The following is a 16,079-nucleotide window of genomic DNA, read 5'->3' as shown; positions in this document are numbered from 1 at the left end:
TTCCTCCTTGTGTTGAGAGGTATATTTTGTGTCATCTACCATTATTGTTTATCAATAAGAGTTATAGAAGAGGACTTTGGGGCCATATGAAAAAAAGATCTTTGAGCTCGGCTAAATCTCATAGCTCTGAGAAAAAGCCTAAATTCTGATCTTGATCTCAAAATTTGCTTTCAATAACTGAATTGCGGTGCCTTCTTTTTTTTTTTTTATAATCTCAAAATCTAGTCCTCCTCCATTAACCAAAACACTGAACCATGCTGGACAGCTGAAGGTGAGAGCAGGTGGACGGAGGGGGCGTGTCGGTGCGTCATCACGCCGACGACAGGAACCGCCCATATTTGGCCGCAGCTTCCTGCTATAGCTCGAGCCCCATGATGGCGTGCTTGACGCGCGTGTGGCAGCGTGGCTCCGTTTTTACCGCGCGGCTGCCTCGGCGGGAGTGGAGGTCGACGCGGCTCAGCCTGTCAGTCCGGTACAGCACCAAGGCGGCCCCGCACATCCCCGGCATGGACTACCAGGTACACACCGCGTCTGTCAGCGGGCTGCCACGCAAGCTGCTTAGGATGCTAGTGGGCTAGCTTAGTCAGCACAGCTGCTTTCACGAGTTTATATCATAATTGTGTGATTCAGGGCTCAGAAACATGGCTGACTAGAGCACATGTCGCCGCACCAACTCCAGGTTAGCCATGTCACGATGACTCGGCTGTCAGAAAGTTAGCCGGCGGGCTCTTCTCTCCGGTGCTGCGCTAAGTTAGTGAGGCTGTTGCATGATAACGTGTGACTGGCAGGACAGAGCTCACACTGCTCTCCAGTCCCTGTTTTCCCTTGGCACTTTATCAAAGTCCATTCGCTCCGCTGGCACCAGGTCAGCCCAGTTGTGTCTGAGCTCCGGATGACGAGGCAGCTGGCAAAATGGTGCCAGGTCTCCTGTGCTGCACTTTATCCACAGTTAGTGGAGAAGAAATTATGTTTGAATGTTACCCGCAGTGGAAACATAGACAGTGTGAACAGAAAAAAGCCTTATCTAACATGCTCTATCAAGACAAGCCAGCTGCTGACATGAGGCGCTGGAGTCACTTGTTCCATGCCATTCAGCATGTTAACAAAATGGTGAATACATGAGCAGTGTTAAACACCTGTGTCTGAATAAGCCAGGATTTATATTGTAGGAATAGCTATTGGAGCTTTCTGGGGTTGGGGGACAAGTCGACACCAAATAGTATCACGATATTTTGTGTGGCAATAATGTATCGATACACAGGCTCCAAGTATTAATATTGTATCACAAACTATTAACTTTATGACAGGTTTTGATGACAGTGTTGGTTGATCTGCCTGCTTGACAATCCCATTTTACCACAATAAAAATGATTTAGAGGGAGATGAACAGACTAAAAACTTTATCTTATGAGACACAAGAGATGTTGACAAAGGTTTTGTTTTGGGGGACATAATTTGCATATTTGCAGCATATTGCAGAGTGTTTAAAATCACTATGCTATTGTTTTGTGGCTTAAGTATCGTCATAATATCATATTGTGGGCCTTCTGGTGATTCCCACCCCTAGTGCTTTCATAAGATATTTACACACAAGTAGTTTTTGATAAATAAACATTAGTTATGAGGATGTATATGAATGTAGTAGAACAGCTATAACAGTGTGTAATAAGTAAGGAAAATTGCATGGCTTTGGTATAATGGACAGGGTTTCTACAGTCATGAAGGTCATGGAACTTGAAATTGTGTTTTCCAGGCCTGGAAATGTCTTGGGGAAAATATGAAATAGCCCTAAAGTCTTGGAAAAGTTATGGGAATATTCAGTAATGATTGTAATCTTGGCAGTTTGAGCTAGAACTGAAAACTAAGGGAAATAAAGTTTTTTATTTACATAATAACTTTCTCATGGTGGTTGCTGTAAGTGTTTTATTTGTCTTTCAGTTCCACACCCTTTTTGTAAAAGTTGAGTCGTTACACCGCAGGAATGCAGTCATGGAAACTTGATACATGGGAATGGAAAATATGTAAAAAGTTTTGGAATTTAATCAGCACATAAGTGTATGGACCCTGAATGGAGCATTTAAAGCCAGGAAGAGACATCACTGATGACACATCACAGTATTTAGCATGTTTCAAATCCACATGACGGCATTCATGTAATCTCACTATATCACCCAACACTAACACAGACAGCCAGGCTCATGACTCTGGGTTTGTTCCAACTTACCGAACATGTAAATGCTTGCAAATGAAAATACTAGAGTCAGTTCCAGTGCTGGAAATGTCATGGGTAACTTCTGTTTTTTATGTTGTAATTTATTCCATTGCTAAAGGCCCCAGTATATTTCATAAGAAGTAGAACTTTTAGGGCAAAAAGGCATCTTGCCAGGTGCAAGACGCTGTGATTCTGGTTCTTTTGGTGTTCTTTTTGCAAGGCCCCACAGGCAAACTTTTCTTTTGTCTTTTCTGTTTCTCATACCTCCCCCTGTTTGTGATTGGTCCTGACGTCACATGGTCATCCGTGAAGGCATAGGGCAGAGTTCAACTTTATTTTTGTGTCATTTGCTACTTCTGGTGCCACTGGGAGCAACTCTTCGCTTTTAGGATGCTTCTGCAAAGAGGATAATCAAATATGGTCATATTAAACACGAAAACAACAAAAGTTCGGGAGAGAAGCCACCATAATGTGCAAAAACATTTTTTTTATAGTAGCCGTAAAATTTGCACCTTTCAAAGCGTTTATTGGCTTGCACAAAAAACATGCTCAAAGGCTTAAATATACAGGCAGCTGCAATGAAAGTTTTTTGCACATTAGGCTTCCCTCCCCATTTTATAGTTTACTTTTTGCCTTTCGAGGAAACCTGTTTTAGTGTGTTGCTTTCACTGGATATTAAACATGACATGGTGATTGATCAAATGGGTACATTGGTGTGGTTTGCTGCTCTCTGCGGAGGTGTCGTGTTTCCAGCATCAAGCTGGCTCTCGACAGGCAACTCGAGTCATGACCATCACCTTCTTGGCATGGAGCAGCATCAAACTACAGTTCTCACAGGGCTGCTCTTTTGTCGTTTCGTCTTATGTCTTTTGAAGAATACTGCTATCTTAAGTCTCCGTCTGCTGGTGTGTAGGTTATGTTAGTATGCAGGTGTGTTGTGGTCCTCAATGTTGTACTCTTTTTACACAGGATGCAATCTGCACTCTGAACACACTACAGACCAATGCCAGTGCCCTGGAGCAGGTCCGACGAGAGCGGGGAAACCCTCAGCTTCAACTGCAGGCCATGAAGGGCTTCCTCGAACGAGCAGGCCTGACAGTAAGTTTGATTACAAAGCTCCGACTCAGGCTGCACACCACACTTTATTACCCACAATCATAACAAATTGTGCAACATGTCAGCTGTAATGTTTGTTAAAGGGTCACATCCATTACATAAGAGCATTACTGGTGACTGTTGTGACAGGTGGAGTTGTTATTATCTGTAGTCTTATCTGTGTGTGTGTGTGTTTTCCAAAGGTTGAAGAGCTAGACCATCTCAATATCATTCATGTGACAGGCACAAAGGGCAAGGTGAGTGGACTGGACACAGAAGTTACATGTGTGTTTTCTATGTCATGTTGCAGTTGTAAGCAGTTAGTTTTTGTTGTAGGGGTCAATTAAATGAAAAACGACAGTGTTTGTGTAACGCATGTTGTCACTGTCATACTTTCAGGGGTCAACATGTGCTTTCACCGAACACATTTTGAGAAGTTACGGGTTCCGCACTGGATTTTACAGGTAAAACGTCGTTCTACACACCACCGTGTCTAGAGAAAGCTGTTTCTTTTGGCCATTTTTGAACCAAAACTGAACATTGGAAATAAAGTTTTGCAACCGAAAGAAAGATCATTTTAGCATCAGTCAGCTGCCCAGCTATATTTATGTGCACTTAAGAAATTTTTTATTTTCAGTTCAGTCGCTAGCATTGTGACGGAATTGTTTGCGTTGGTTGAGTCAAATAAGTATTATTTGATTAAATAAGTTTATCATAATCTATTGCCTCATTTCTGTCACTTGATAAATGGCATTATTTGGAGAACTGTTGTATAAAAGCAATATCACACTCGAGGTCATGCTGGTATACTTAACATTAACACAGCTGTGATTATTTGCTAGGCCAGTGTGTGTGCAATATGCTTTTTTTTTTTTTTTTGTTACATTACACGTTTACATTTAACAGAACAACAAAACAAAAATCAATGAGAGTATCTTTTTAAAGGAAATGCTAAAATGTGAAAATAACCAGGTTACCTCTTTCCTGGTAGTTATTTACTTTAGTTTGGTTATTTTTAATTGTTTTTTTTTATATTAATACAAGAGAAAGTACATTTCTAAACAGATGGTGGTTTTGATTTGAAAGTGATATCATGTCCTGCTTGATTGCAGCTCCCCTCATTTGGTACAAGTCAGGGAGAGGATTCGAATCAATGGACAGCCCATTCGGAAAGAGCTCTTCACAAAATATTTCTGGCAGGTTTATGGGCGATTGGATGAAACTAAGGTAAGGAGCAGAGGTGTGTGTGTGAGTGCCTATTAAAGCAATAGCATTTGCCCAAAGTAATGTATGCAATGCTATTAATTCCTTTTTTAAACACAGTACCTTCTCATTTGTATCGTGTTTATTGTTGCTTTAAATAAAAGGGGTCAAAATTCTTCATATAGGGAAAGAAACCGAGTTTATTGAGTGATAATGAGTTTAATTAGTTCATGATTTCTCTCGTCTTTTACTTGATCCTTAGTTTTTATTGTTATATATTTTTATGTTTGTTTTTTTTTTTCCTTTTTTGAATGACCTGTAATGAACTTTCTTCAGATGTCTGTTTCCCAGGTTGTGCAGATGTATAAATTGAGTCTGGTGGTTCAAAATGTGAGCCGATGTGTCTCATGTGACTATGCACTTTGTTCAAATTAATGTCATTCAGTGTCTCTCGTGACTGCTTAAATATTTTACTGCAGTGCTGGTCAGTTTGCTCATTTACAAACTAATGGTCTTGTTGCTACAGAGACGTTATGCTACTCCCAGTTTCTAACCACTGACCTCTGACCTCTGCAGGAGGCCCATGGGGGGACGATGCCTGCCTACTTCCGTTTCCTCACCATCTTGGCTTTCCACGTGTTTCTTCAGGAGAAGGTTTGTCAGCCTGCAGGGAAGAGGAGCTTTATTTCTTAGCCTAGTTGACATTGCACTGTGATTCAGCAATATCAGATGTAAGCACAGGTTGGTTTTCCTGCTGGGCATTGCTGCCTGTCGCACCTCCGACGGTGCCAGTGGGCCTGCTGCAGGGTCGTCAGCCGGGAGCCACCCCTCACTGATGTTTCGCCCCTTTAATCCCGGAACATCTCGGGGTGGTGGGGCAGTGCCAGGGACGTCTCCCTGCCACTCCCTGCAGCTGGCTTATGGATTTATTATGGATTGTGGATGATGGATTTATAAATTTAGTATTTATTATGAAACGGGTGAATTGGAGAGTGTCCATCTTTCTGTGAGACATGATAGGTGATAGGAGGTGAAGTATCTCTGCACTGTGTTCAGGCATTTAAATAATTACTCTGTTTGGTCTGGTGGGGCACCACACATTTAAAGGACCATACCAGTGATTCTGAATGTTTGGCCCATTTACTACAATTAATACAATTTACAGTTCATGAATTTCATTTATAATCTGCAGAACCTGTAATTAGCTGTGTAAAGCAAACTTTTCTGCAGTAACTATATTCTGGTAGAGAGATCGTTTCTCATCTCCATCCAGTCATCAAAACACAACAGTGCTGCTGCTTTTAGGAAAACTAATGTGGACGACTTTATTACGGTGATGGCATACTGGTGTGAAGAAAGTTTGAAGTCTCTGAAAGTTCATTTTCATACTATTGTGGAATGAATGGAAACCAACGGCTGAATAAAAGGTAGTAAAAATGAAATGGGAGTTTTAAAATATGACTGCTTGCTTTGGGAAAAGATTAGCAGAAAAGTGAAGTACGTACATTTGGTAGATTTTACACATGCAAACTCACTGGTGTGGTCCTTTTTTTTTTTTTTTTTTCTTTCTGTTTAAAGTAAACATTTCTAAATTTGAAAGGTCCTGACTCTTAATACCATAAGCTTGATTGACTTGAAGCTTTCTACACACATCCAGCTATCGTTAACAAATAACACAGAACAACCTGAGGGGGGTGCTGTTTTCCAAGATTCAAAGTTGAAACCCAAATGCTATAGCTTGGTATAGAGTTGTATATTGTCTTCCTGTGATTCAGGTGGATTTAGCGGTAATTGAAGTTGGGATTGGCGGAGCGTACGATTGTACTAACATTATAAGGTAAGATTTTAAATTTAGACACCTTTTTTTAAACGAATGCATTATTGCTGGCTTACTGGTGAAAAAGATTTTTCTGCTTAATGTTCTTCGTTATATATTTCATTGACACTCAGCTTGGGCTTGTCTGCAAATGACTTCAGGCATTCTTCTGTTGAATCATCAGCAGTGAACATCTGTACTAAAATATACTTTAACCTGTTTATACAATACATCAGTGCCATTCTTTTAAATTGTGTCTGACCATGACGCCACTGAAGCTTTAAGAACAGACCTGGTTTGGTGCAACCAAGTTGCCTGCTAGATGAAAACGTCTTTTTTTTCCCCATGTAGGCCTATTTGTCACCTACTTGGTTGGCTCTGCTGTTTTTGTTTTCCCTCTTCTTGTCTTTGTGTTAAAGCTTTGCAAATGCCTCTGCAGCAGCTGGCCAAGAGCCAAATCAAATCTTGCTAATGGCTAGAAAGTTAGACAGTAGTGCCTGAACAAGGAATATGCAGAAATAGTAACAAGCTTTGCAGGGCTTAACTTTTGCATTTTGCATTATTAACTGAATAAGTTGAAGGCTTTAGTTCATGTTAATCAGGACGCCGACTGAATGCCGTACTCCCTAACATACAATCAGTCCCCTTTTGAAACCCTTGGCCTAGGTCCAAAGCTTTACTGATTACTGTACCGTGACTAAAGCAGTAATTAGGTTTCAGTGCTCAACCACAGACATTTTGAACGCAGAACACCATCTTGTCATGCAGTGTAATTAACAAAGAGCACTCTGTTTTTAAAGAGGCCCCCCAACCCCCATATTAGTTGGAAGCAGGAAGCTAAGCTTGCCATTTACTCCACACTAGGTATACCTTTCTCTGTAATGTTTGCAGGTAGTAGCTTGCTGGTGAAAACTGATTTGAGTTTTTGAGAGACAAGAATATGAATCATAATGTACTTAATTCCACATTCACATGGTTTTGACATTGGATGTCATGGAAGACTCTTTGATAATAAATTTTGTGGTATCATGATAGAGCCTATTTTATTTAAGGCTTCCAAAATCCCAGGTCTACCTTTATATTTATTATACCACCTTATATTGTGACTAGATACTACAGCTGTCACCTCTTTTTGGCCTTTGGCTGTTGCCATAGCTGTAAATGAGGTTTGTTGAGCTTAAGAAGTGTACGAGAGGAACAAAAATCAGACATCAGGTGATATCCCTGTTTACCCAGAGGGAGATTACAGAGCCACCAGAGCATTCTCTGGTTGCTCCCCCACTGTATCTGTCCCAGCCAGTACGCTGTTTAGCATGACCGGTCTAATTAAAGTAGTTATCTAATCTGGTAAATAAATGCTATTTTTTTTACTGTCTGCTGTCTCTGATGGATATAACACAAAGCAATTCATCCTATATTCAGGTTATGCTTTTACAAAGTTTTTGCATTTGCTGCTTTAAACAACCGGTACATGTTTGCAAGAAAAATCTCTCTGCTGCACTAGAAATGATATGTGTTTTTTTCTGGTGACAGGTGATCAGGTGACAGAGGCAAAATTTCAATTTCACAAATTGTCGCTTTAAACAAAGTTATCCTTAAACGCACTCCTATGTGTCTGTCACTGACAGGAGACCATGGGTGTGCGGTATCTCGTCTCTGGGTATAGACCACACTCAGATTCTTGGGGACACCATTGAAAAGATTGCCTGGCAAAAAGGTGGCATCTTCAAGGTACGTAACCTTGGTTTTCATGTTAAACAAACAGTCTCAATATAAAGGGGAAAATATCTATTTTCAGCCTTTGTATGTATTATTCTAATTCTGTTTTCAGACAGGGGTTCCTGCTTTCACTGTGAAGCAGCCAACAAGTCCTATGGCTGTCCTTGAAGAGAGGGCCAAAGACATAAGGGTAATTAACCATGCAACATAATGAACTGTTTTCAGTCAGGGGTTGCTGTTAACATGGATTTGTTGTTATACAGCTGTACATGTCTTTTTGATATTTAAAATTTCCTCCAGCAGCTCTGTATCATTTAACACCACGGACCTGTCATTTCAGTGTCCCCTGTGGGTGTGTCCAGAGCTGGAGGAGTACCAGGTAGGCTGTGGGCCGCTGCACCTGGGACTGGCAGGGCAGCATCAGCGCTCCAACGCCTCCCTGGCCCTCCAGCTGAGTCACGCTTGGCTGCAGAGAAGATGCCTACCAGGTGGGATATCTCAACATGTGTATGCATGATGTTATCTGACTTAACGTTGTCTGGAAACCCCTGCAATTGGTTTTGTATCTCACATTTGCTGTGTTTTCTTCATGCTTACATCTATCTATATGTTCACAAAACAAAATTACAGCCTCTAAAATTACCATGTCGTTTGACACCACACTTACACACATTGCTGCTGTTCATTCCTGCCAGGGGCTGTGATGCTCGGCTTTGCAATAACATCAAGAGTTTGCCTGTTTGTTGTCCCTTGCTGGTTAGGTATCATCAGTGTCCAGAAGTGTTTTTACTCCGTTTCATGTGCAGAAACTGAAACAATACAGCTGAGTTTAGAGATAAGGCTTAGTTGTGTGCACAGCTGCTCAAATTCTTATTCTTCTAAGGATGAATGTTTATACATTTTTGCATGACAGTGCCTCCTTCTTTCACCCCTGTGAGACTTTGTCAAGGCCGAGGTCAGGCTGACACCAACACAGCAGCACTACACACAAGGCACTCTTAACAATCTGTCTTCTCCCAACAGACAAAAGCTTTCCCTCCACCGCTGCTGACAGTACAGGGGTGCCTCCGGCCGCTTGCTTCAAGCCAAGCCCCATCATGATAAAAGGTCAGTCCTGAAGAACACACACTTAATACACATGCATCTAATAAAACACCTTTCTCACAGCTACTATGTAGGATATGGCTGAATCTACAGATATTGTGGCTCTATTCACAATATATCCTGCTCCTTCATGTCAAAATGGCTGCTGTGAAAAAAGTCTATTGAAACATCACTGACATATTTGGAATATTTATCAGCTGATAATAATCAATGGCTGAGTGGTTGATGCACCACTTTTTTATGTTCTTTTGAAATAGGCATGCAGTAAAGGGTTTCTCAGTACTTTATTTGAATAATACTTTGGGAATCCTTTTTTATTCAGAAGCATTTTTATGTTTTGCTTACGGCATGCCATCCATCCCAAAAAAAAGGAGAGGAGAATTCACTGCTTGTGACATTAAGAGACTGACTCTCTGTCTTACTATCTTTAACTGTAGTGTAAATTAAGGTGAGTGGAAATGGAAAAACCTGACTCACATAGTCAACAGAAAATGAAGACGATTGGAGCAGACTGGATTCTGTGTAGGTTGTGTGGCACTGGAAAATAGTGCAGAGCAAAATGAAGTGTGAATGCTGTTGGGGAAACAAGGAAAAAAAATATAAAAGGAAATGCAAACAGTTTGTTTGAGCACTTGAAATACAAACATAGAATATCATTGGCAAATAAGAGACAGATGACAACTGATAGCTTTATTTATATGGAAAACATTTTGTTTCAGTTCACTAAACAAAGTTGACAGATACTTAGCCAAGTTCTTAAATGTGCTTTGGTGTTTCTTTAGAGCAAGGTGCTCGTGGTAGATGTGGTATTTGTGAAGCAGGGTTAAAAAACATACATTTTAACTCTGTTAATTATTATCAAGGTAAATGGACAATGTCTTTGTGTGTGTGTGTGTGTGTGTGTGTGTGTGTGTGTGTGTGTGTGCCCCCCCTCATTTGGTCGTCAGGGCTGGCAGACACAGAGTGGCCTGGGAGGACGCAGATGTTGAGACATGGTACAGTCACCTACTTCCTGGATGGCGCTCATACAACCCGCAGCATGCAGGCCTGCATACAGTGGTTCAAAGACACTGCAGCACAGCATGAAAGAAACGCAGCGTGAGTGTTTGCCCTCTAATGAGATAAAACACAAGTTTGGAGCACTTGGACAGTAAAAACACTTTGGCCCAGTGAGGCTTCATAATTTATTAACACAGTTTACAAGTTAAGTGAGAGACTCTTTAACGGTAGTGTCCTTGTAATAATGTCAAAATACATTTTTAATTTTTGTGTAATGAAGCAAGAAATGATAGAACAGTGAATACCACCGCCAACAGAGCTGGACAGTGGGGATGTTTTCACCCAATTCAGTTTATTTGTTTATTCACAGGAACTCTCTGAAAGCCGTGAACAGATTGCAGTGTGGTTAATAAGCAATCGGACCAGTAAGGAAGAGCTAGACCATGCAGACTCAAAAAATAGACAGGAATTTATAAAGTAACTCTGAAATGTACAGGCAGCCAGTGACGTGGTTGAGATGTGAGTTGTTCTGTGGTGCTACTTATTAGGTGAGCAGAAGAGTTTCACATTAAGTAATTAAAAGTGGACGTCAGGAGACCATGAAGTAGAGTGTGACAGTAGTGTACTACTAGTGAACACACAAACTTTTCAGCCCTCACCTCTGAACTGTTTTATAATCTGACCCAGGCTCAAACAAACGACACCCATGACCTTTTGTTTCATCTCTCTGTTGTAGCGGACCTGTGGCCAGAGTTTTGCTCTTCAATGCCACAGGAGAGAGAGACTCTGCAGCCATGCTCAAACTTCTTGTGGTGAGTATCATAACTGCTTTTAGCAATAAATGTGAAGTTTAAGTTTTGTATTAGCCTTCATTTAACCCCACAACTGTTTTTTTTTTTTTTTTTTCAGTCATGCCATTTCGACTTCGCCGTGTTCTGCCCAAATATTACCGAAGCCATTGCGTCGTGTAATGCAGGTGAGAAAATTACATTCTGTAATAGCAGGTATTGGCCTTAATTTAAAAACTAGACACTAGCCAGGCATATTATGCACCTCTTCACATGATGGTGTGTGTGAGAGATTTCTCAGTTTTACGTTGTCTAATCTAAGCCCTTCACCTGGATTCATTCTTATGACATTCTGTATGAATGAATGTTTATTATTTTATGATCATTATGGTAATTGATATGCTACATTTTAGTAAAGAGTTTTCCTATGGTCCTATGGTCCCTAAATGCTCTTTATGATGCCTTTTTTTTTTTTTTACAGTGTATTTTCTGGCATGAAAATGGTCAAATGGAAAAACCGAATATCAGCACCACATTTTGCCTTATGGCAGCTTTAACCCAAATAATCTCAACCTTGTAATTCTATTCTATTCATGAATTGGAAAAAAAAGGCCAAGATACATCCTTCAAAACACCAAACTGACTGAACCCTACATGATAGGCATAAAAGACCGTACCAGTGATTTGCATGTTGAGGGCGCTGTCTTACACCTGGTGCAAAGCGGCACCAAGCACGATAAAATGTCTTTGCTAGTTTCCAACTGATGCAGCTGCAGTTTTCCCATTAAACGGCTGCATTGTGTAAATAGCAAATGCACTTGTGCTGATCTGTGTGCTCATGGGCACGTTGGTCTTAAACTGAGGTGCGGTCAGGCACATTGTTGACACAATGCTACCTTTAGGCAGCTGAAAGCGATGGGACGATTGACCAACAAAAACCAGGTCTGAAGTCACTGGCATTATTTTAAGGGCACTTCGTCAAGATAATACTGAGCGGCTACATAAACGGGTGCACAACGCGCGTACCCTTTTGCTTGGTACACACACAGAGACGCCTGCTTCACCTCAGGGAGCTTTGATGGAATCCCGCTGCTGCGGAAGATGACCTGCTCGTGTTCTTTCACTTCGTGCATGAGCAGATCCATTTCCTCTGCAGAGAGGTGTTGCTTCTTACCTGATAAATGCACCATTATAACAGTAATCCGCCAAGGTGCAAACATGCATGTCTGTTAAAGGGAATGGGAGATGACACACTGATTGGTTTATTGCATGTTACGCCCAAAACACACCGATGATGAATTAAAAGACTCAGTTCAACCTCTTTGAACCATGCGCCTGGAGCAATGACCTTTTTTTTCCCCTCGGTTAAGATAGCAAAAGTGAACTTGGACTCACCCTAAATGCACTTGCGCCACTCTCTTCAAACCGTCCGCTTAGATTGTTAAAATGGAGCCCATAGTGTCCTAGCTTCAAAATGTGCAGACTCCATGTTTCTGTTAAGGTTTCCCCTAAAGGAGGCAGTCGTATTTTAGAACTCTACCCCATGGAATTAAGTTAAACTTTACTGTCATTATGCTTATACAGATCACATGTATCATGAGAAGAAGCAGTGACTAATGAACTAACTAATAAATATAAAAAAATCAACTCAGATAAAAACATGAAATCTGTGTAAACTCGAAAATGGAGGGATTTTGTTTGCATCTTTTGAAATGTTTTGTACCCCCATATGATTTGCAAAATGGTCTGTGGCAATGTAAAATTTGGACAAGTTATTGTAAATGGGCCAAGCATTCAGAATCACTTGGTACGGTCCTTTTTTTTTTTTTTTTTTTTTTAAGTCATACAAATCTGGCCAATGACCTCTTTGATTGTTTCAATTGTTTGATACCTTCCTCCAACAAACCTCCTGTGATTGTCTCTGGATTAAATATTATCATAACTGTCTCTGCACTTTGTAACAGCAGTATAATCTCTCTATCCCTCAGACCAGCAGAATTTCAATGTTTCGGTGGAGAACATGCTGACCCGCTGCTTGGACAACGAGAGGAGCTGGCGTCTTCACAACCACATGGGGGATAACCCTAGCACACAGCTGCTCATTCAGGATAGCTTGCCCCTGGTACTGGAGAATAAATCGGACACCCTGGTCTTCCCCTGCATCCTCAGCGCTCTCCAGTGGATCACCCAGGGAAGGGACGCGGTCCTGGCAGGCCCAGTCAAGACCGTCATACCAGTCAAACCCAGTGTAACAGCCAAAGCCGCCCCCATTCGTGAGGCAGCCGCGATTCACGTCCTTGTCACCGGAAGCCTCCACCTGGTGGGAGGGGTGCTCAAACACATCGACCCTTCTTCCAACAAGTAAACAGACATTATAAGGGAATCTGTGGTTTACGTAATGTCTGGGTGCTGTACTTGTATATGTACACATCTTTGTGTGCATATTTCCTCCAGAATATATCAGTTTCTTGTGCTAAAAGGTTATTGGAAGGTCACCGGTGAGTGACCCAGGCAGTGTTCTGTAATTCCAGGTCTTGCGAGCCTCACTGTAATGATTTATGCCAGGAGGCAGTTGGTTTAGGCCAAGACAGCTGCAGCCCGTATGCAGGCCTCCTTTCCACCCAGAGCCTTATGGATGATTGCACAAACTTGCCAAGCTTGAGTCTTAAGTTCTTTACTTGAAGCCAAATCTGTTTACATGAACTGACAGGAGTACACCAATGTACCTTCCAACTTGACCTGAGTGATGAGCTACTTTAAATTCTGTGCTTCAGTACAGCGTTGTGCTTCAAAAAGGTTTTCTAAGGTTGGCTAAAAGCCATAAGATACATAATTGATTATATCTGATTATGAAAATATGTGGTGTGTAGCACTTAAATTTTACAGTTACACAAAAACCTGCAGAAAAATATGTATCGACGAATGCTATATTGAGTCAATATATATATTTGACAGGTTTTTATGTATCAGAGTGGAATACTCAACTACCAGAGAACTGTTTTTACATGGGTTTTTTTGTAATGAAAGCCATTTTGCACAGTTTGTACTTTATTTGGAGAGTATAAGACAGTGTACCTCACCTTTTGGTTGTAGATGTGTAAATATGCATCGAAATCAGATGAATTCATCTTAACTCATTTTAAATGGAGTCATGATCTAATCTCAGATTTACACTGGAGTTGTAGATATATTTAAATTGTCCTTAATTCAGATTTGCATTAAGTATGTAATGCAGAAGCCCAAATGAGTACAACACATGTAGTCACCTGGAATGTTGATCCTTGAAAATGAATACAAATTCCCATGGACTAATTAATTATTGGAAGGAAAATATTGGGATATAGGACACATATCACACTCTACGTCTGTCATATGTGGGCATCAATGATCAAGATGGTTATCGAAGAACATTTTCTCCTTTGTGTTGATGAAATTTACTCTGTCATGGTCCTCCATCCACAAAACCCAGCAGGATAGTTCCTGAAACCTCCATTCACACTTGAGCCTCAAACAAGCTTTGTCATTTAAAAGAACAACCTAATAAAGTACATGTATATTCTTAATATCTTCCCAATGTGGATTTGTGTTTTGTTACCTCAACAACAGTCTTTTGTGACTCATGTGTTTTACAAGCAGTCTAAAAATGATGATTTTAGCAAACTGAGGTACTAAACACAATTTGCTTCATGAACATGGGCTTACAGATTCAGTCTGTTGTTGGTTTTGACATGTCACACTCTCTGTCATGTACATAGATAACTAAATTAAGATGTTTAATGTAAACTACAAAATGTCATTTTGCTCATAACAGTGGGTCAGATTTGACATGACATCAAGTTCCAAGTGTGATCCTCGGTGCACCAAATTAGCATGTGCAGTTCTTTGTCCCTGAGCTGAAACACCACAAACCAAACGTAGCTCCCTTTAGGCCAGTGGGATCACAACCTGCTCACTTAAAACCATGATGTCAAAATATTGTTTTCCTCAAGACTTTATGGTCTCAGTAGCTATTTTCACTTCTTCTAATCTGTCTCCTGATGGCCAGTTTTATAATAACTGCACCGGAACAATATAACAGGGTTGTTTTTGCCTAGCGTTAGGACATTTGTATTAGTGACTCTTTGATTTTTTTTTTTTTTTTTTTTTTTTGAGGGAGGAGTACTTGTCATTTTCTTCATTTTTGGGCTAATTTCGTGGCAACTTTTGTGCTAATTTTCTTTTCTTTTTATTTTATTATATTATTTTACTAATATACTGTCATTTTTAGGTAATTTCTCACTTTTTTATATTTTTGGTCATTCTTTACAAGTTAGTAATTTATGATAATTTTCCTGTAATTCTAAATTTATTTTATTATTATTTTTGATGTTTTCTTTGCAATTTTGGGAGGTCATTTTGTGGCCATTTTCTGAGAGAAATCAAGTAAATTTGTTCAGGTGATAGTAAACCTGCTTCTGTCCTGCACTGGAACAATAAGAGGTGTTTTCTTTTCACATGTCAGTTTTGTTGTCATTTTCTTGATGTGTGCGCTGGGTTAGCCGGTATCACTGCAAATGTGGCCTGTTCTGCACTTAACTGTAATAAAACACCATACAGGGATTCTATTCTTGTGTTTTCTTTGTTGAATGTGTTTTGACTGAGGTCTGCGTCTAGGTAAATAAACCCCTCACCCAAATCTGTGCGGCCTGACCTCTAGAGGTGGCAGCTGATGTCTCCTCCTGCTGTTCTCTACTGGCGGTGACCAGAGACTACTACTACTTTCCACCACTAGAGGGCGGGCTTCACAGACAATTGGCTTCAAGGTTAGTGTCTCTTTAATAGCTTGTCAATATCAAGCTAAAGGCCTAATCCAACAGTAATCAAAATCTCACCACTCTGACCTTTTTCATTCATATAAAACACAAAAAGCTGTGGTAAGCCACATATAAAAACAACAGAGAATAACTATATTAATAAAAAAAGGAGTATATCTGCTTCTACAATGTGGAACAGATGGAGAAGAGTATGGCAGAAAGCTTCGCTGTAAGCCATTCAGGAAATGTGTGCTATTATTAATTTAAACTGGGAAATCTATTATGATAGGATGTTTTAACTATCATGGGAATATTATATATCATATATCATGGAAATGGTATAAGTAAAG

The 16,079-nt window shown here is 40.4% G+C and overlaps 1 protein-coding gene across 1 annotated transcript; it reads left to right on the top strand.

Annotated features, from left to right (window-relative positions):
• Positions 1-369: 369 nt before the first annotated feature.
• fpgs (folylpolyglutamate synthase) lies at positions 370-15,535 on the top strand. The gene is made up of 15 exons (XM_030065978.1): positions 370-518; positions 3,182-3,310; positions 3,511-3,564; positions 3,707-3,771; positions 4,420-4,534; positions 5,087-5,164; positions 6,286-6,347; positions 7,955-8,057; positions 8,158-8,235; positions 8,386-8,533; positions 9,069-9,152; positions 10,097-10,247; positions 10,885-10,960; positions 11,058-11,124; positions 12,925-15,535. Exons 1-15 carry the CDS (start codon positions 372-374, stop codon positions 13,299-13,301), a joined length of 1,734 nt encoding a protein of 577 aa, XP_029921838.1. The 5' UTR covers positions 370-371; the 3' UTR covers positions 13,302-15,535.
• Positions 15,536-16,079: the final 544 nt, after the last annotated feature.

Source organism: Myripristis murdjan, chromosome 12, assembly GCF_902150065.1.
Source record: "Myripristis murdjan chromosome 12, fMyrMur1.1, whole genome shotgun sequence".
In the NCBI taxonomy this organism is placed as follows: Eukaryota; Metazoa; Chordata; class Actinopteri; order Holocentriformes; family Holocentridae; genus Myripristis; species Myripristis murdjan.
This window is presented reverse-complemented; position numbering and strand designations above follow the sequence as displayed.